The 22,411-nt window shown below is 38.1% G+C and overlaps 1 protein-coding gene across 1 annotated transcript in view; it reads right to left on the bottom strand.

Annotated features, from left to right (window-relative positions):
- SCAI (suppressor of cancer cell invasion) overlaps positions 1-21,992 on the bottom strand; it is a 63,060-nt gene extending 41,068 nt beyond the window's left edge. The window contains exons 1-5 of the mRNA XM_042783045.1: positions 21,859-21,992; positions 16,975-17,103; positions 4,602-4,697; positions 3,286-3,372; positions 1,676-1,774 (exon numbers count right to left, since the gene is read on the bottom strand). Of these exons, the coding sequence (XP_042638979.1) occupies positions 1,676-1,774; positions 3,286-3,372; positions 4,602-4,697; positions 16,975-17,103; positions 21,859-21,992 (545 nt within the window). The remainder of the gene's footprint in view (positions 1-1,675; positions 1,775-3,285; positions 3,373-4,601; positions 4,698-16,974; positions 17,104-21,858) is intronic.
- Between the last annotated feature and the right edge of the window lie 419 nt (positions 21,993-22,411).

The raw sequence follows: 22,411 nt of genomic DNA, 5'->3' as shown, positions 1-22,411 counted from the left end.
TGTGGTGTTGGCTATTAAAGGTGAAAAGTATTTTAATAAATCAGAATTGGCTTTTAAATAAAAGGGCTCAATGCCTATTTTTCCTTTGGCAAGTTAGAAAATGAAGAAAAATGAATTATACAAGATATTTTGCTATTGCTTAAAATAGTACTCTGCTTCTATGTATTTCTAAAGCTGATAAAATGTGAAAGAGCCCTTTTGCATTCTTTCATAGACATAATTTGTCTCACCAAGAAGACAAATTATACAACATGTATGTAAACAAAAAAATTAGAGTTGAATGAAATATATCTGTAGTCGAAGTATATGAAGCAAACCAAAAGAAAACCTGAAAGAAACAACGATGGAACTTACACAACTGATACAAGAATGAAGCGAGGTGATAACAGAAAGGCACCCAAGGAGAAAATGTAGAATTCTGCAACTACATGCCTTACTTGTATCAAGGAAACTCCTCTTCAGACAAGTTTGAACAAGATGTACAAGGAAATGAAGGGGATTTGTAAGAGTGGGGATTTCCAAAATCATTGCTGCTTAGCTGGAAAGCTTACAGTGAACCAAAAAATGTCCTCTGGAAAAGCATGTCAACACTATGTTTCCTTCCATTGCTAAGAGTATAATCTTTTCACTGTAGAACAACCGTGAATTCTGATGCTGGAGGTAGAGAGAAAATTCAGTATTCCATGCCTGAAGTTTCTCTTCCAACAATTCTTGGAATGTGAGCAACAGAGTCCTTATAAGACTCCATCTGAACAGAATTTGATGCCAAATTTCTCACACAGTTCCATCCTCATTTGGAACTAACATCATCATAGTCTACTTATAGTCTAAAACGTCTCTAATCCCCATTAGAAGGTTAGCTTCTGAAGGGAAAACAACTGCTTCTTTTGTATTTTCCTCTCCTATACAAACACCTACCAGTGTCAGATATATAAGAAGTGCACCATAGATTTCTACTGGGAATGAATAAATTTCACATGATTCATTTTTTTTCAACAGTAGATCTACTCAACTGCAAAACAGTACTGGGTTTATAAAAGAAAATTCAAATACCATTAGCAGCTTTATTTCTAGTCCCATAGAACAGTTTTTAACAGGGTTTTGAATGTATATGAATAAAGATTAAGAAAAACAAGCTAAAAAGAACGAAGACTACTAACTAAGCTTCACTTTGGAGTCAGTTCTGTTCTATGAAGCCTTGTGTGACCACATTCCCTCCTTTTTGTTCTGACTCTACCCTGGTACTGTAACCAATGTTATAACATCTATAATATTGACTGCTTTTAGTGATTTAATATCTCTATATGCTCACTCAAGTAGGCTTAGTACATAGTACTCTACCCACTATCATTGAGTCAATTCCAACACACAGTGACCCTATAGGACAGAGTAGAACTGTCCCACAGGATTTCCAAGACTGTACATCTTTACAGAAGCAAACTGCCTCATCTTTCTCCCACAGGGTGGCTGACAGGTTTGAACCTCTGACTTTCTGGTTAGCAGCCAAATGCTTTAACCTCTCTGCCATCAGAGTTCCTTAGTACATAGCAGGCACACAATAACTCCTGTTAAATCAATAAAAAAGCTATAATGTATACTTTTATGCATAATTTCTATGCAGACTAAAGATTTTGAGTGTCTTATCCTCATCTTTCTAAAAACATAATATGCATACCTGTCTTCTTTATTGACTTGAGAATAATACGATCTCTGTCTGATTGCAGAATAAAAGGAAAAGGCCTCATTCAGATAGCTGGTCTCAGATGTGCGCAGGCTATGAAGGGAGAAAAAAAAACAACCTTTAAATTTGAGAGTGTTTCAGACTGTTCATCATACAAATACCTGTCACACTACTGTTCCACTTCTCTGAGGACAAGAATGACCATCCTTTGTTTGAAACAACAGAGCAATAATCATATCAGCCTTAAAATGTATAAAACTAATGATACAAAAATGCCTTCTCATTGCTCCCAAGCCTTTTAATGCCAACCTACAGTATAGAAGTACACTTAAATCTCACTTATCAACTCTCTCATTATCCAACATTTCACATTTATAATCATAGTAAAAAATCTACTATCTGACTATTTTGCACCTTACTGACATACGTCTAGCAGAAAAAAAAATGCTGAGAGAGTAGCACTGGCTGTGACTGGCTGTGGTGGTGAGGGTTATGTATGAACTTGGCTGGGCCATAGTTCTCAGTAGTTTGGCAGTTATGGAATGATATAATCTAGCAGTTATGTAATGATGGAGTCATCCTCCATTTTGTGATCTGATACGGTCTTCCTCTGTTTCGTATAACACTGATTTTTACATAACAACCTGGTCTTTGGAACCTAACCGTGTGGATAAGTGAGGAGTGGGTATACTCTTATTTTCCAAAGATATTCTCAAAACAACATTCCTCCCACAGTTAAATCTTGTCCATCTAGGATCAGACTTTCATGACCTTCCCCAAATTCATACACAGTCACTTGTTCTTTGGTCTACTTCTCAGAAAGAGACTAATATCCTAAAACTTCAGGGGATGCTGATGAGTTATGGCCCATGTTTAACATTTCTAGTTTTACAAAGACCTTATGAAAATATCGTACCTAAGAAAATTATTTTAATGGTGGGAGTGTTGGGTGGCACACGAAAAGCAAAGTATCTAGGAAATCTAGGAAGAGGAGGGGGTTTTCTTGCCTATTAGAATATCCCAATCATTTTCTTGTATACTTGGTATTACTTCATGATAATGAGATTTAGATTCTTTAAAGGAATTCTCTTCATTCCCTGACTCATGGTGGGACTATTCAGATGCTACTCCTCTAAGGATATAATCAGCCAATAAAACTATCTTTATCCATCTCATGTTATCTTTCAGGTACATCCTACTAGTTTGAATTTTTTGTATTGTTTTGTTTTTAGTGAGTTTTTAAAGTACACTCATTCACACATATAAGTTGAGATATGTCTTTGCATATTATTAAGATTTACGTCATAACATCAGTAGTCCATTTAGTTTTAGTTACTTATCTAAAACCAAGATCAAATTACTTTGTGTTAAAAATGAGTCCGATAAGAGGAGCTGTTTGGAAGGCTAGCTTTTGAAACATATAATGTTAATTACGGAAGGACATTTAATGATGGGGTCTTAATCAATCTGATATGAAGTATTAGAGTTTCATTTGTAACTCACTGTTTCCCTCCTAGGAAGTGAGCATGCTATCTACCTCTGACCCGATATGCTGTGTTTTAATCAGGACTACACTCTATCCTTTCCACGTGGATTTCACTTACTAATAATGGTAGTACAGCTGCCCAATCTTGGAAGCAATTTCCCCTATTTGCCACCGCTTCAAGCCATACCGATTATCCAGGACTTGCCTGTTCCACATAGGAGACAAGAAACAGAAATAAGAGACTATTGATTTCAAAGATAAAATCAAGTCTGTAAATTCGTGGGATGAAAATACCATCCAATTCAGCAAAGCTCAAGAATTTTCCATGAGATTTTAACATAATCATTCTATAAAATTAAAAAAGTATTAATTAAAAGTCTATTTGAAGTAAGTAGAAATAGAAAAAGAAATTCCTTTGAGCTATGTTCATGAAAATTCTAATCAATGCCCTCCAACAACACCGATTTTAGAATGAAACTATGAATAATCCCACCAATGTTGGATTTACTCTGAACCATTTTAGACATAACATACGTCTTAAAAAAATAGGTAAGAATTTAAAATCATTTTTTGTATGTGCAATCTAGGTGAAACCTTACAGAGCAATTTAGTTTTCCATTCGATGGTCTGTACATAAAGCGATTCATGACACTGGTTGTATTCCCCACAATGTGTCAACTCTCTTCCCATTACCACACTGGGATCCTCATTTCTTTCATCTGAATTTGCTACTCTTTCCTCCCTTTTCCTTTTGCTTTTGGGCAAACGTTGTCCTTTTCATCTTGCATAACTGGTCACTGTAAGGAACACTTTCCTCTTGGGTGTTATTTTATTAATGATTTTATAGGCCTATTATCTGGCTGAAAGGTAGTCCCAGGAATAGCTTCAACTCTAGGTCAGAAGAGTGTCTTAAGGCCATGTCTTGGGGGTACCTCCAGTCTCTGTCAGACAAGTAAGTCTGGTCTTTTTTGTGAATCTGATGTTTTGTTCTACATTTTTCTCCCCCTCTGTCTAGGACCCTTTATTGAGATACCAGTCAGAGTGGTCAGTAGTGGTAGTTGGGCACCATCTAGTTAAGAACATTTAAAAATCTTAAATAATAAGCCATTTTGTTTCCATTTGAGTCATGAAGATAAAATATATTGTTTAAAAAGCATCAAGAGAAATAAAAAGGACTGAGGTAGTAAACGGGAGCTCTGGTAGCATAGTGGCTAAGGCACTTGACTGCTAAGCAGAATGCTGGTGGTTCAAACCCACCAGCCACTCCTCGGAAGGAAGATGGGGCAATCTACTTCTGTAGTGATACTGCCTTGGAAACCCAAGGAGGGGTCGCTATGAGTCAGGTCTGACTCGATGGCACATAACAACAATAGCAACGAGAGAGTAAACATAAAATGGGCCCTTCGTATTCTTTCAACTATAAAATGCCTTTACCGATGCTGCTGCTGGAATTTCCAGAGTTTGGTATAAACGTCAAAAGTTCTTCCAAAATAGGACTGCCATTGCTTCTGTCCATATTGTGGCAAATCTCTGAAATAATAAATATATATATATATATATTAATTTTAAATCTCGTCTGCTATTTAGAATTAACTCTTGTGATGCTACAAACTGCATAGATTTAAAGCATTTGTATTTAGGCTTTCTTAAAAAAAAAAAAGTTATAATTGCTGGAACAGACATGGTTCTGTAACAAGGGTTCAGGTTATGTTCTTTCCTAATCTTCCCCCTGTTAATGAACAATATCATTAATATCACACAGTAGTAAAATTTTGCTGATGATAATTCAAAAACAGTTGCAGTGGTATACTGGTAGGGAACTTCCAGAAATTCAAGCTGGATTCAGAAAAGGACAAGGAACAAGGGATATCACTACTGACATCAGATGGATCTTGGCTTAAAGCAAAGAATACCAGAAAGATATTTACCTTTGTTTTATTGACTATGCAAAGGCATTTGACTGTGTGACTCATAACAAATTATGAATAACATTACAAAGAATGGAAATTCTAGAACACTTAATTGTGCTCATGAGAAACCTACCTACACAAAGACCAAGAGTTATCATTTGAACAGAACAAAGGTTTAAAATCAGGAAGTGTGTGTAACAGGTTGTATCCTTTCACTTTGCTTATTCAATTGGTAAACTGAGCAAATAATCTGAGAAGCTGGACTATATGAAGAAGAACATAGCATAATGATTGGAGGAATACTCATTAACAACCTGCAATATGCAGATGACACAGCCTTGCTTGCTAAAAGTGAAGAAGACATGAAGCATTTACAGCTAAAGATCAAAGCCTTCAGTATAGATTACACCTCAACATAAAGAAAACAAAAATCCACACAACTGGACCAATAAGCAACATCACAATAAATGGAGAAAAGACTGAAGTTGTCAGGGATTTCATTTTACTTGGATCCACAATCAACATCCATGAATGTAGCAGGCAAGAAATCAGATGCCATATTGCACTGGGCAAATCTGCTGCAAACGACCTCTTTAAAGTGTTAAGGAGCAAAGATGTCACTTTGAAGACTAAAGTGTGCTTGACCCAAGCCATGGTGCTTTGGTTCTCTAGTGCTGCTATAACAGACATACTACAAATGTACAGTTTTAACAATTTATTCTCTTACAGTTTAGAAGGCCAGAAGTCCGATTCAAAATGCCAGTTCTAAGGCTGGATAAAGGCCCTTTGAACTTGGGCTTCAGATCTGCCTCTTGCTCCTGGCCCCAGGAGCCAGAGGCATCTCATAATTTAGGCAGCTGCTGGCTGCTGAGGCTGACAAGCCCAACGGCAACAGGTAAAATGGCACAGTCCCAAGGTTATCAAGCAAAATGGCAGGCCACTAGTTCAAGTCCAGAAACAATCTCAAGATTGGCAGACAAAATGGCAGGCCACTGAGATGAAGATGCAGCCAAATGCAGGATCTGCTGAAAGCCAAATATTTCCCTACCTTCATAACATTGGGCTTGGACATGGAACTTGCAACTTGCTTTGATTAATGAAATAAAATTGGAAGTTAGCTACACCAGGCTTGAAGTGAAGATGTAGGAGATGTTACATGCTTCAGTATTTTTACTTTTCCCTCTTACCTAAGACCATAGGTTTGCTCCTTAGCCTAGAGCACATAGTAAGATACGTTTAATGGAGCCGCAGAACTGCAGCCAAGTTAGCTAATATGTGAGCTAGAAAGAAATCTTTACTGTAGTACAGCACTAAAATATTGGGGTTACTTGTTATAGTAGTTTTTTTTTTTTTTTCCCAAGCAAAATAGTACAGAACCTAATAGCAGGAATGGGGTATTGCTATAACAAACACTTAAAACATGTGGGGATAGCTTTGGATTTGAGTAGTAACTAGCAAGTAACTGTTACTGGAGGCTGGAAAAAAGATTACCTCTATAATGCAGTGGGAAAGCTATATTTGCCTGCAATAACTTGGAAAGCAGATAATGTGCCTAATAAACTTACAGATTTAGACAAAGAAGCCAGGAAACTCTATGTTACTGGTCTTGGATTCTGTTATGGATTGAATATACCGAACATACATTCAAAAGACATATTGAAGTCCTAACTCCTGGTACCTGTGATCGTGACCTTGTTTGGACACAAGGTCTTTGAAGATGTTACCAGTTAAGTTGAAATGAGGTCATATCAAAGTAGAGTCGAGTCTAATCCAATCTGAGTGGAACCCTACAAAAGAGGAGAAGAGACACAGAGAGGGTAACAGCCATGTGACGCTGCAGCTGCAGCCAAGAACATCTACATCTACCTGAAGTTCAGAGGAAGGCATGGAACAGACTCTCCTCCAGAGTCTCAGAAGGAATCCGTAAGACCAGCATCCTGATCTCAGACTCCTAGTCTCCAGAACTGTGAGACAATAAATTTCCGGTTTATAAGTCATGTGATTGGTACTATTTTATCACAGCAGCCCTAGGCGACTAATACAGATGCTATTAGCTACATTTAAGAAGAGACTGTGGCAGAGATAAACTCAGAAAAGAACTGGTTAACAAGCAGAGCTGAAAAGAAAAAGAGAACCCAAAAATTCCAGAATTGAAAGATACAATAATTTCTAATGCCTAACTATAAAAGACACAATTGAAAACTACTAGCTAGCTATAAAGGAGCTCTGGTAGCATATTGCCTAAGGCACTTGACTGCTAACCAGAAGACTGGTGGTTTAAACCCACCAGCCACTCCTCGGAAGGAAGGTTGGGCAATCCTACTTCTGTGGGGATACCGCCTTGGAAACCCAAGGAGGGGACGCTATGAGTCGGGGCCGACTCGATGGCACATAACAACAACAACAAGCTAGCTATAAAGGCCCATTAAGACTCAGCCTCATACTTGAAGCAAAAACTCTTTGTTAAAAGCCTGTAAACAGATTATCTTAAGGTATCTGTAATTAAGTCTAGAAATGATAGAACATGTCTCAAAAAATGACCCAGCTTTGTGAAATTTCAGAACAGGAAGAGCAAATGTCAAGACCTAAGCATTAGACCAGCACAGACTTTTCATCAGCAACACTGCATTTTTCATTTCCTGAAAGCCTTTCTTGCCGTTTCATTGTAGCCTGTTTTCTCTGTATGGTTTTATGCTCTTTTCATAGAAACCAGAGTCTGTGGCATTCTATTGCAGAAGCAAACAATTCTCCAAAATTTCTTACAGTTTCTGCTACAGATAATTTTCAGAGTTCTGGGTCTTAAGGAAGATGTCTCCATTCCCTGATGCGTATGTGTGCCTGCATGTGTGCGTGCGTGTTTGTGTGTGTGTGTGTGTGTGTGTATGTGTGTTGTGTGTGTGTATGAAGGGGGGAAGAGTACTTGTTTTTGTTTTGGAATAAGCCCATTTGGAGACTTGATGCATCCTTAGTAGAACAAGTATGATCTACTCAGACTTTATGTTTGCCAACTGTCCTTCCCAGTACTGGTCTCTTGGGTGAGAAGGAAGGGTAAATCAAATCCCTTTCTCAGATTTACACATGGATAGCAGTTCCTAACACACTTCTTAGAGTCTAGAAGCTTTATATCATATCGTATTAGATCAGCCGCATAAAGATGCAATCTTCACCTATCTCTGCAACATGGATTTCTGACATTCTGAATTAATGGATATATAAAAGCCTACAAATTGTCTGTCCTGAGCAATAATGTTTACTGGTAGGTTTTATAACTCTCAGTATATACAATGTGACAGTGACAATATTTCCCCACACACTTCTTGCTCAACAGTTTTTTAGAAGTAGTGGTCTCACTATCTCATAAAGCACTAATCACACAGTCGAAGGGCAGGTGCTGATTTTGTGGTGGGAGACTTTATCAGTGAACATTTGCTGCATAACAAACCACTTAAAAACTCAGCAGCTGAAAACAAAAACCATTTAGAGTTTGCAATTTTGTGGGTTGGCAATTTGAGCTGGATTCAGCTGGAAACTTTTCTAGTGGTCTTAGCAAGACTCACTCACGCAAATGAGAACAGTTGGTGGTCAAGGGCCTCCCTCATGTCCAGCACTTGCCTGGCTGGCAGTGAGGGCGCTAGGACAGATGTCTGTCATCCTCCAGCAGGCTAGCTTGGGTTTGTTCGCATGGGAGTAGCTGCAAGGTTTTCAAGTGCAGCAAAAGAAGAGGACAAGCTCAAATATTCATTTTTCTTTTCAAGTCTCTATTTGAATCATTTTTGTTACTGTTTTGTTGGCCAAAACAAGTCTCATAGCCAAGCCCAGTGTGGCAAGAAACTACCCAAGGGCTTGGACTCAGGAGAGAGAATTATTGCAATCATTTTTATAAACAACCTAGCACAGAGATCTTATGTTTCCTTCTGGTTCTTCGATTTTCAAAACAGTATAAATCTCTTAGAAAACAAAAGTACTACAAAGAATATAAAGCAAGAAGTAAAATATGCTTATTTCTTCTCACCTACATTCTATCCCCAGAAATAAGAAGTTAAGAATGTAATTTTCTATGCATAGTTAGGTATATATGTGACATGTTCTATTATTTTATACAAATAGGATCACAGTATATAACATGTTCTGCAATTGTCTTCTAAATTTAATAAAATATCAGGTTTCTTTAATTCAGATAGAATTACATCAATATTTATGGATGTGTATACTGTGGTACAGGAGCTCTGGTGGCGTAGTGCCTAAGGCATTTGACTGCTAACCAGATGTCTGGCGGTTCAAACCCACAAGCTACTCCTTGAAAGGAAGATTGGGCAATCGACTTCCATAGTGATACCACTTCAGAAGCCCAAGGACGGGTTGCTATGAGTCAGATCTGACTCAACAGCAGTAAGTTTGGTTTCTTTGTTATATTGTAGAATAAGGAGTCTGGTGATGCAGTGGTTAAAGCATTCAGGTGCTAACCAAAAGGTTGGCAGTTGGAACCCACCAGTCATTCTACAGGAGAAAGATGAGGTAGTCTGCTTCTATAAAGCTTTACAGCTTTGAACCCTATGGGGTAGTTCTACTCTATCCTATAGGGTCAGTCTGAGTTGGAATCAACTCAATGGGAGCAGATTTGGGATGGGTGTACTGCAGTATATAATGAACCAATTTATTTAGCCAATCTCTTCCTGAAAGACATGTGTATTTTTCCCCTATCATGAAATGCTACAATAAATATCTTTATACTAATACATTTGATGAGTTATGTTTATAATTGAAAGGTAAATTCTATAAATGGAAATGATAACAGAAGAAGATTTACATTTCTGTACCAGACATTAAGACAATGAGTAAAAAACCAAAAGGTTTTCCTACCCTCAAATGTTTAAGCAGATAGCAAGAATGAGCTAGTATTTGCATTTTTAAACTCATTTCCATTATCTTTATAAGTAGAAATTAATTTCAGATTATAGAAGTAGGTTAACTATAAATACTAGTTTTCCACAGTTACTACCAGTTTTCATCTTTTTTATGTCTCCATGGATCTTATAGTAAGAGGCTGCCTTAGAAGAGCTGATCAGATATTTCAAAATGGAAGCTGCTGCTACAACCTTAAGACTTTTATTAAGTACTTGCTGCTGGGAACACCATAGCATTATATGAAAAAATGTGATGGTAACATCAACTGTGAGAACTGATGACTCTTGGGTGCTTCTTTAAAGATACTGTGTAAAGTCTTGAGGCAAATTTTTACATGTGCATCGGCCTACAAGTTCCTTTGAGTTCCTAAAACTGACAATTGTAATCAATCTCAAGTAATATATTTTGTTAAGGGAGAAAAGTGAACTACAACCCAGTGTTTTATTTCATGACTATATGCAAAAACGACAAGGAGGCCACATGTTCTGACCTCTAACCCTACAAGGGGAAGGCAGGATTACCAGCAGTAACCCAAGGCCTATTACTGCAAGGCCAGACATGCTGCCTCCCTCCAGCCCTTTCACCAACCGTTCCTCCCAAGGCACCCACCACCTCTCTTCTGGGTTCGATAATTCACTGCAGTGGCCACACAGAACTCACAGATTATGGGGTTTATTAGGGAAGCACCAAGCTACAACTCAAGTTCAAGAAAAATGCTCAGTCTCTCTCCCAGCCCACCGTCCCTCGGCCAACAGTCTCTCACAGTCTCTTTCCCAGCAGCACTGGTTCCTCGGTGTCTCACTCAGCAATGCGTGTCTCTTGCGTCTCTTTCCCAGCAACGCCTGTCTCTTTCAGGGGCGCGTGTCTCTTTCGGCAGCACGTCTTCCTCAACCAGCAGTCAGAGAGAGAGAGTTCTGCCTCTAGGAGGCCTCCTTTTGAGCCCCGCCGGGTGGTCAAACTAGCCAATCATAGCATCAGAACTCTAAGCACCTGAGAGAGAGTGGGCACCTCCCAGAACATTATATTGTGCCACGCCCAACAGAAATACTCCACTTGGATAACATTTACAATCAGCTCCTCAGTTGCTCATTCCACCACTGAGTTTACAATGACTTATGGGTAGAAAAGCCATACTAAGTAATTTACTACACTGCACTATATAATTTCAGTTCTTTAGTGGAAGGGTTTCAGAGAAAGAGAATTCTGTATGGGGGCTAAAAGTACATAAAAGGTGATGCAAAAGGCTAGAACAAAATACTGTAAAATGCAAGCATTTTTCTGATTTATAATAATGAATGATGTTGGCCAAATTCTATACTGCTTTTGTCAAAAGAATTTAGAAATATACCATTCCAATCTAAAAGATCAGCTTTAAAGATAGCAGTTTCTTTTTCAAAATAAGGGTTTTCAATTTTTTCTTTTTTAATTTGCTAAAGGATAAGTCCTATGGTTATTTATTTTCTAATGAGACATATATCATAGAAGCTATATACAAGCTGCCATGATATGATTAGAGTATAAAATAAACTAAGGTAGTCTGTAAAGAGTTTTAGACAGATCTCTACCATTCAGAGCTTGACTCTAGTTTTAAACTCTGAAAATGTCATTTGATCATTATTACTGTCAGGAGAGATAGAGAATTAATGGCCCATGGAATTAAATTAAATGGGACTCTATGAATTACCCCATAAGTTAAATGACTTTATATTCACATTCTGCAAAGGCCTTGCTATTATAAATTGGTTCCTTATATTATTTTCCCACGGCTTTAAAAAAATGTAAAAATACACTAACCTGACTTTTTTTTTAATCCCCAATTTTTACCAACAGAAGTTCAGAGACTAAGGAAGAAATACAATGCAAACAATTAAATCTGATTCTCAAAGATGTTTCAAATGTTAACTTTGATATGCCAAAACTCAGGAAATTTATTTCACATTTTCACAAACCCACTGTATTTACTAAAATTGTAATCAACTGAGATCATTGATGCCTAACTAGAGCTAAAACCCAAGTCCAATGGACACTTCATTCTTCCTCTAATTAGTCTTCTCTATAGCATAACACTGTTCATCACTTCTCCACCATCTTGTGCTCTCTAGAATTCTCTAGAATTCAGAATTTTGTTCTTACAATCTCTTTTAAAGGCTCCTCTTTCTTTAGTTTGGTCCTTAAATGCTTGTCTTTTCTGAAATATGTAGCTGTATATGAACATGTATGCACACACACACACACACACACTGAACTATAGCTCAGAGAGCTCAAATGAGTCACCTGGGAACTCAGGACCAGTAAATTATAGAGCTGTGATTCAAATTCAAACTATCTGACCTCTAGTCCAGTTCTTTCCTTTCTACTATATAGGAAAACAACCTAGATTTTGATTCAATACTAATAAAGTTCTTTTCTAGTAGTTTAATCTGCTCCCCAGGTCTTGGGACACTGTTGACTTCCCACAAAGCTGCAGGCCAAGGCCAAATAATCCACCTTCTCTGAGAGGGTTTTCAGTCAAGAAGCACACTGCTCTGCTCATGCATTCTTGTTTACACAAAGAGGACAGTATTACAGGGACATCTTTGTTCCAATTCATCAAATGTATTTCAAATTGTGAGTTTATTATAATACTACTACTACTACTAATAAAAAAAGTGGTCAACTTTGGAGGATAACAGGGAATAAATTCATTATACTGAAAATAGGTAAATAAAAGGAAAGAATTAAGCATTCATCCTCTTTTCCTATACAAACAGTGCCAGTGTTTTACCCAAATGGTAGATGAGGAGACAGTTATGATTTGAGATGGGGCCCATGGAGGGCATCTGGGAAGCAGGCAAAGTTTTATTCCTTTGTTGTTGACCTATGTTGGTCAAGTTTTACTTGTTGACTAGCATAGTGGTAATAAGAGTACTTGTTTTACAACAATTCATTAAGCTGTACATTCATTTTACTTTTATTATCAGTGTTTTAAAGTTAGTAATTAAAAACTCACTTTATTAAAAAATAGTAAGAAAAAGGAAGAGAGTAAAAGTACTAATCTCTTAGTAAATTACAGACCTGTCCTGTCCAAATACAGTAGCCACTGGCCACATATGGCTACTGAGCATTTAAAATGCAGCTAATCTGAATTGAAATGTGTGTAAGTATAAAATAGTCACTGTATTTCAAAGACTTAGAATTATAAAAAGAATGTAAAATATTTAATTAATAGTTTTTCCATATTGATTCACACTGAAACAATATTTTAGACATGTTGGGTCAAATAAAATATTCTATTAAAATTAGTTTTTTATGTGACAGCTATGCGAACCCACCAGCCACTCCTCGGAAGGAAGGTTGGGCAATCCTACTTCCGTAGTGATACTGCCTCGGAAACCCAAGGAGGGGTCGCTATGAGTCAGGGCTGACTCGATGGCACATAACAACAACAACAAGCTAGAAAGTTGAAAATTATATTTGTGGCTCATTAAATTTCTATTGGTCAACACTTCTCTAGAGCCTGTGTTACGGATTGAATAGTGTTTCCCAAAATTTTATGTTGAAGTCCTAATCCCTGGTACCTTAAGAAAGTGACCTTGTTTGGAAATAGGGTCTTTGAAGATGTTATCAGTTAAATTAACCTGAGGTCATATCAGAATAGGGTAAATCCTAATCCGATCTGAGTGGTGTCCTATAAAAGAGACACACAAGAGAGAGAAAAAAATAGAAGAGAGACCTCAGACTTATGATGCTGCAGCTACAAACCAAGGAACGCCTGGAGCTACCACACACTGGAAAGACAAGAAAGGACCTTCTCTAGAGCCTTCTGAGAGAACGTGGCCCTGCCAACACCTTTATTTTACACTGCTAGCATCCAGGACTGTGAGATAATAAATTTCTGTTCTTATAAAGCCACCTACTTTGTGGTATCTCATGTTAAGGGAGCCCTAGGAAAATAACACACCACACAATCAAAATATCTATATGGTGTGTTCTGGTGGCAGTCTACCTCAAATTCAAGTTCAATTCTTGTGAATGGAAAACCATACCAAACGAAAGCAGGTATCATAAGGTTGTACAAATTGCTAGGGTATAATCTCTGAAATAACACATGCCTTACTCTTAGCAGTCTGCAGAAGTCGTCTCTAGGAGAATACTGATTTTCTGAATAAGGAGAAGAATATGCTTCTGAGTAAGGAGAACAGAAGGAGACAGGAGTACAGGGGAGGAAAGAGACAATGGAATGTAACTGTTCTTATCTGTTATCCACTCCTATTTAAGGATAAGGGCATCCTAAAAATAGGTTTAAAAGAAAGTACCGTAAACGTTTTCATTCTTCACTTGAATATTGGAAGCAAATTTAATAAGAAATAATTTCTGTGTTTATTTTTATTTAAGACCATTATATTTCACTTTAGGGCACTTCTCAGGAAAAATATATTTTTATGGTCTCCACAGCTTGTCTTGGCTTTGTGTATTTGCTCCTCGGATGTCAAATAATTAGTGACAGACTTGGAAGCCTCTGCTTTTGCAAAGCACCACAAGTTATGGACATCACTGATAGACACAGCTGTGTATTTCAAATACATGTCTCAAGATGCTGCCTTATATAATCCTACCAAGTATTCCATTCTGCTTCGACAGTCTGAGTCACCATGGTAACTAGAACCTTGTAAGCACTTAGGCTTTTTATCATTTCCTGACAGTATTCAAGGCTATTTCTAACATTATTCTCATTTCATTACTACTATAACTACATGCAAGAGCTATTCTGAGCAAAACACCATTCATTTTACCCATTTCTTACTTTTTGAACTAAGTTTTCTTGCACAATGAGTGGAAAGAGCAGCTAATTCATAATGCACATGTTATAAGAAGGTATATCCAGACAAGAAAAATACCTATTAAAGATATTCATGGCTCTGACAATTTAGATAAATAGTTTAAAATAAGGTAGAAAGACACATACCCCCAAGAGTAAAAAGGGAATTTACTATATACCAAGCGAGACATTATAAAGAAAAATCTAAAGTTTTTCATGCACTGAAATGCACCTTTTTATTTTGCTCATAAACAGCTTAAAAACCCAAGTGATAGGGTATACAAGGGAGTTTCTGAGGTGCTGTTCATTCTCTTTCTTGGTCTAAGTACAAGTCATATAAATGTGATCAGTCTGTAAAAATACACCAAGCTGTACACTGATGTGTACTTTTCTACAAGTATCTTATACTTCAAGAATAAGTTTAAAAACCAGTTTATGAACAGGAGAAAGAAAAAGAAACAAAACAAAGCTCTGAATATATAAGCAGTCAGAGTTAAAGGAATGCTCATGGGAATGACTCAAAGTTAAACGCTGATGCTGTTCCAGCTGGATGCCTACTTCATCCCACTTCCCCAGCTTCGATGCTGGGCCAGGACCACTACCAGTACATTCCTTGTTCTTTGTCAGCACTATGACCCTCTTTTCTATTCAGACCAACATAAATACACGAGGGAGAAAACAACACAAAACCTTCACTTAGTTATTCCGTAAGAAATCTCTTTCAAAAGAAATGCTAAAAACTGTATCAACACTTGAAAGTAGGTGTTTAATACACACACCTGAAGGCTTGGAGAGCTTTGGAGAAGGAATGAGGAGAGTGGTATGGGGGAGAATGCTACATCATCCCTCTAAACTAACCCCACACTGTAATTCCAGTCCACCAGAGAAACTCTAACAATGTCATACCTGAGCAAACAATATATGGGTTCCTTTCCAATCAGTAATAGTGAACAAAGAATACTTTCATTTATAAAACAAGCACAGAAAACACACATACACACGCCAGACACTAGGAGAAAATCAGCCCCTTAGAAGAAAGAGGCCAAGCTGAGCACTAGAGCAAAGAGCTCCCATGAAAACAAAGTCAACAGGAATACAGATAATAAACTGAATACAGAACTTCTGATAAACCTAGATTATATAACACATGCTGATTTCACAATCTGTTTTTTCATTTAATTATATATCACAGGTAACTTTTCATTTATATTTCACCAAAATCTTTGTAATAGCTCTATATTTTCCCATGGGAGCTCTGGTAGCATAGTGCCTAAGGCACTTGACTGCTAACCAGAAGGCTGGTGGTTCAAACCCACCAGCCACTCCTCGGAAGGAAGATGGGGCAATCTACTTCCGTAGTAATACTGCCTCGGAAACCCAAGGAGGGGTCGCTATGAGTCAGGTCCAACTCGACAACATATTTTCCCGTAAGAAGCTCTGGTAGTACAGCGGTTAAGGCATTCCACTGCTAACCAAAAGCTCAGCGGTTTGAACTCACCAGCCCCTCCATGAGAAAAAGATGAGGAAGTCTGCTTCCATAAAAATGTACAGCTTTGAAAGCCCTACGGGGCAGTTCTGTTAAGTCCTGTAGGGTAGCTGTAAGTCAGAATCGACTCAGTGGCAGTGGGTTGGGTTGGGTTGGGTTTGGTTATATTATTCCATGTATACAAATCTGTTGCTGTCAAGTTGATTCTGACTCATACCAACTCTACAGCACAGGGGAGAGCTGCCCTCTAAGCTTTCCAAGGCTGATATACCAAAATTCATTTACGGATGCCCTACTGAGTGAAATAATACATCTTTCTTTTCTATTGTTTTTTCACCTAAGAATAAAGAATAGAATCAAAGAAGAAAATCATGACCATTTGTAGCATAGATATTTATACAGCATTTTACCTATAACTTTAAAAAAAAACCCTTACCTGACATCAGCCAGGGGACAACAACAACAAAAAAAGAACTCTGGTAGTATAGTACCTAAGGCACTTGACTGCTAACCAGAAGGCTGGTGGTTCAAACCCACCAACCACTCCTCGGAAGGAAGGTTGGGCAATCTACTTCCATTGTGATAACGCCTCAGAAACCCAAGGAGGGGTTGCTGTGAGTCGGGGTCGACTCAACGGCACATAACAACAACAACAGAGAAATAACAACAACAACAGAGAAAAGTTTAACACGTTGTAAGTCCACTAACCTTAGCCCATTGAATAGCTGTTTAGATTTATCCAGGAGATAACAAAAATCTGTAACTGTTTTCCTTTCTCCCTGCGGGATGTCATCTTCAGCACCTCCAGAGGACATGATTTCAAGAGCAAATTCAGTCCTGCAAGAAAGCATATGTTCACTTACTCATTAGGTGAAAATAAAAAAGAGAGAAAGATCTTAGTCATACCCTGTGTTAGCATTTTTTCCAAAGTAGATACAGAATTCTTCTGATTACAATCAATTCAGTAAAATAACAAAATAGACAATGTCATATGTTGGTGGGAAGAAAACTTACTACAGTCCTATTGGAAAGCAAGTTTAACAACGTGCTTTCATCCAATAAATATTTTTAAAATGTTTATTATGTTCCATGCACCGTTCTATGTTGTTAATATAAAAATGTTGATCCCTTTGACCTATATGTCCATTTGATCCATTCTGGAAAGCCATCCTAGGAAAATGATCCTGAAAATGGAAAACACCTTATCCATAAACATATTTATTTGATGATGATAATATTTAAAAACTGAAAACAACCTAAAATCACCAAAGAGGGGTAAGGATAAGTACTTAACAGAACATTAACCATCTTTCTACCCTACCACTAACTTCCAATCATATTTAAGATAATGAGGCAATAGGGAGACACTCGGGAACATAAAATTACAGATAGACAGACAGAAACAACCTATTTCTATATGTAATTGCATATACTTTCATGACCTGAGGGTAAAGTTAGATTTCTTAAACAGGAAAGAAAAGTGAAAAGGCAAGCCACAGAGTGAAGAAACATACTTGCAATATATCCCCAACAAAGGACTTGCTACCAAAATAAATGAAGACCTACAAATGATAAGGAGAAAAAATCAGACAATACAATGTCACCATGAACAAAACGTACTTCACAAAGGAGATCATCAAATGGCCAATAAATACATGAAAAGATCCTCATAAGAGAAATGCAAATTAAAACCAAAATGAGATACACAGCTACCAAAATGTCTCTAACATTAAAAAACTGACCATCCCAGGTGCTGACAAAAATGTGCAGGTACAGGAACTACTTTAGAAAACTACTTAGCAGTATCCACTCAATGACTCAAAATAAAGTCCTGGTAATCGACTCCTGAAAAAAGTCATTGAAAACCTTATGAAGCAGTTCTACCGACACACATTGAGTTGCCATGAGTTAGAACTGACTTAACTGGTGCGGTGTAGTAAATTCCATAGTGTGGCTTTTCTAGCCAGAAGTCTTTGTAAGCTCCCTGGTGGAATTTGCTGTGAGCAACTAACTGAGTAGCTCCTGATTATTAAAATTATACACCTGGGGTATTTCTGTTAGGAGCAGCACAAAGTAATTTTCTGGGAAGTTCGCTCTCTCAGGTGTATAGTATAGAATTCTGATGTTGGGATTGGTTAGTTTGGCCACTCTGCCAGGCTCAAAGGGAGCCCTCCTAGAAGCACAAGGAATTTCTCAGTTCTGGCTGAGAGACACGACAGACACATACTGCTGAGAGAGACCTCAAGAGACACACACTGTTGAGAGAGACACTGAGAGACATGCACGGCTGAGAGAGACTGGCAAAGACTGTTGGCTGAGAGATGGTAGGCTGTGAGAGACTGAGTGCATTTCTGAACTTGAATTGTAGCCTGTTGCTTCCCTAATAAACCCCATAATCTGTGAATTCTGTGTGGCCACTGCAGCGAATTACTGAACCCAACAGACAGGTGGTGGGTGCTGCAGGTTGGTGAAAGGGCTGGAGGGAGGCAGCATGTCTGGCCTCGCAGGAAGAGGCCTTGGGTTACCGATGGTGATTCTGTCTTCCTCTTGTGGGGCCAGAGGAGGTCAGAAGATGTGGCCTCCTTGCCTCTTTGGCAACTGGCTTAATTGAATATACACTAATACTGTAGAGGGAAAAAAAATACACATACGTGGAAATCTATTAAACAAGGTCAATTTATTTGATAGACATGTGTAGGAACCATAAGGGTAAACATACTACATAAATGAGAATCAAAATAGAGACAAAAAAGCACATATATAGTGGAGTCCTAACACACATTACAAAATAAGCAAACAAGAAAACAGTCATGGGGACAACTGATCAAAGAATAATTGTGCTAAATCTGTTGCACTGTGGTGAATTGTAGTCAATGTCATGAGACAAAGTATATGTGAACTACTGTATGCAAAGTGAATTTGCTCTATAAACTTTTACCCAAATCACAATTAAAAAAAAAAAAAAAAAAGAATATTTGTGCTAAATACAGAGATTTTGGCAAATTATTGACCAGCTTTGCTGAAAATTTCTTTTCCTAGGCAGTCTTTTCACAAAGCAACAAGAGAGACTGCTACTCTGGACTTAATTCTGAGTAACTGGTTGGCAAAATAAATCTTGAGAGAAAATTATATGAGTCTGTATTTCCTTATATCAAATACTTGGTATTTTTGCAAAGTGTAACAGCAGTGGAAAGGACCCTGGACAAGAGCAGAACCCAAAGTATTTCTGTTCTTAACACATATTAGTTCTGCGATCTTAAACAAAAAACTTCAACTAATACTCTGTGTCCCTGGCTGCTAATCCACTAAAACAAACAATTTACAAATGTTCTGCTTACCTTAGATGACCATTGTGAAAATATAATGAGATCATTAGATGTAAAAGACTGCAAACATTACATAATGTAACTATCACCATTACTATTACTCTGCATTTTGGTGATGTTTCAAAGAGATAGGGAACAGCCCTGTGACTGGACTCAAGAAGGAAAAACCCATTGTTATCGAGTAGATTCTGACCCATAGTGAGCCTACAGGACCCAGGAGAACTGCGCAGTAAGGTTTCAAATCTTTCTCCCATGGAGGGGCTGGTGGGTTCTGGGTTCATATCTCCAACTTCTGATTAGCAGCTGAGCCCTTCACCACTGTGTCATCAGGCTCCTTTCAAGAAGGAAGCAAGCTGAGAAAAAGAACGGAATTATACAGAAAACTAAATCCAAATACAATAAAAATTGATTCTGCTAAAGAAGAGAAAGCATAGAAATCATATGCTAGGAAAGAGATGATTCTTTTATCAACTCAGATTTTTAAAAGAAAACGTAAAGAGATGGAATGCCTGCACAATTAAGAATGAACAGAGTAAGAGTATCACATATTTTCTCAGCTGTAAAAATGGAATATTACTAATAGCTACCTCAAGGGCTGTTGGACAATAAAATTCACTAACGGACATGAAATTGCCTAGCAAGTTATAATGTATTCTAAAATTGTTAGTTATAAAACTGTTATAAAAGCACTGAAAATAGAGCATGATTAAAAAATACCAAGTCCAAAAAAAAATGTTAAACACGTGTGTGTACGTGGGGAGGGATGACGATGGCTTTGCCACATTCAGTGCAAGAGGAACGAGGAAGCTCCTGCTTGGTGCAGATGGTGTTCACAGAAAATGAACAAATGTCAGAGCTCAAAAAGCTGGTCCTTACCAGAGAATAAAGCATTTTCATGTATCAAGGACAGCATAAAATTATCATAAAATATACACAAATTAGTATCTGAGAACAATTGTTCTGGTTTATTCCAACGTATTCTTGATGTTAAATTACCCCCTAGAATAGCAATTTCAAGAAAAATGTATAGGTACTAAATGTCTCATTGATCACTGCATAAGGAAAATGAGTAACACCATGCTGACAAAGAGAGATTAAGATGCAGAATCTAGAACCAGCAGAAAGCCAGAGAGCTTTGCTAGGACATCCATATTTATATTGGGCTCCTCATGCCTTTGGATCAACAGGCAAAGAAGAGAGTTACCGTATTGTCTGGCATGACTGATCCTGATTACCAAGTGGAAATCAGATCGATATTACATATGAAGGTAAAGAAGAGTATGTCTGGAATACTGGAGACTCCTTAGGCCATCTCTTAGTACTACCATGTCCTGTGATTAAAGTCAATGGCAAACCACAGCAACCCGATTCTGATATGACTACTAATGGCCCAGAGCCTTCAGGAATGAAAGTCTGGGTCACCATCCCAGGCAAAGAACCACGAACAGCTGAGGTGCCTGTTGAGGCCAAGAAGAAGATGGAAAGGGTGGAGGAAGAAGGTAGTTCTAAATACCAGCTACGACCACATGACCAGTTGTAGAAACAAGGACTGTCACTGTTGCGAGAATTTCTTCCTTGCAAGTGTGCAAAAAATACATATTGTTTTCTTTAGTTTATGAAATACATGATGGAAATGGGGCTAATGCATTTTTGGTTGTACATATTAGTTATATCATGTTTGGTGCAAATATAACTTTATAATTTTCTTTATTTAGAGATTATGTATGGTATAAAGAGATGTGCACAGATGCCAGGCACAGTGCCTAAGGCATCTGACTACTAACCAGAAAACATTGGCGGTTCAAACCTAACAGCTGCTCCACAGAAGGAAGATGGGGCAATCTATTTCCGTAAAGATTTATCGCCTTGGAAACCCAGTGGAGGTCAGTATGAGTTGGAACCAACTTGATGGCAGTGAGTTTGGTTTGGTTTGGTTCAGGTGCCAGGTGACAAAATGTGGACTGTGATAACAAGTTGTATGTTAACTTTGCTGAGCCATGATTCTAAGTGGTTTAGCAGTTATGATGCAGTTATCCCCAACAAGATCTTCTATAAGCAGTCAATCAATTGAAAGGGAGATTCCTTCAGGGTGTGGTCTGCTTCCATTATATATGGAAAAGCTCTAGGAAAGGCCTCTGACTTTCTTGCAAGAGATCCTGCATCTGGCTCATTATCATTTGGACTTGAACCAATGTCCTGCCATATTGTCTGCCAATCCTGGGACTGTTGCCTTCATAGCCTGTGAACCAACAGGCTTCCAACTGACCTGCCAATCTTGGATTCATCAGCCTCTGAAGCAAGCAGCATGCTGTATTGCCTGTCAATCTTGGGTTCACAGCCCTGCAGCATGATGGACACATGGACTTGGAACTTGCCAACCTCTATAACTGAGTGAGCCATTTCCTTGAGATATGGTGGGAGCTCTGGTGGCGTAGTGCCTAAGGCATCTGACTGATACTCAGAAGGCTAGCAGTTCAAACCCACCAGCCACTGCTCGGAAGGAAGATTGTACAATCTACTTCCATAGAGATAACACCTGGGAAACTCACACAGGGTTTGTTATGAGTCGAATCGACTCAACAGATGAGCTTCACTGGCTTTGCTTCTCTAGAGAACCCAGCCTAAAATGGGCATGAAGCAGCAATGATAAATAGTCAGACCATTTGTAAAATGCTGTCCAACCCATTGTCTTCAAGTTAATTCCAACTCAGCAATCATAAAGGGCAGAGTAGAACTGCCCTGTAGGGTTTCCAAGGCTGTAAGTCTTTACAGAAGAAAATTGCTTCATCTTTCTCACACAGAGCGGCTGATGAGTTTGA

This window comes from Orycteropus afer, unplaced genomic scaffold (assembly GCF_000298275.1).
Source record: "Orycteropus afer afer isolate SDZICR_OR568_19922 unplaced genomic scaffold, OryAfe1.0 scaffold00611, whole genome shotgun sequence".
Lineage (NCBI taxonomy): Eukaryota > Metazoa > Chordata > Mammalia > Tubulidentata > Orycteropodidae > Orycteropus > Orycteropus afer.
The sequence above is the reverse complement of the archived record's forward strand: the minus strand, read 5'-3'. Positions and strand labels throughout refer to the sequence as shown.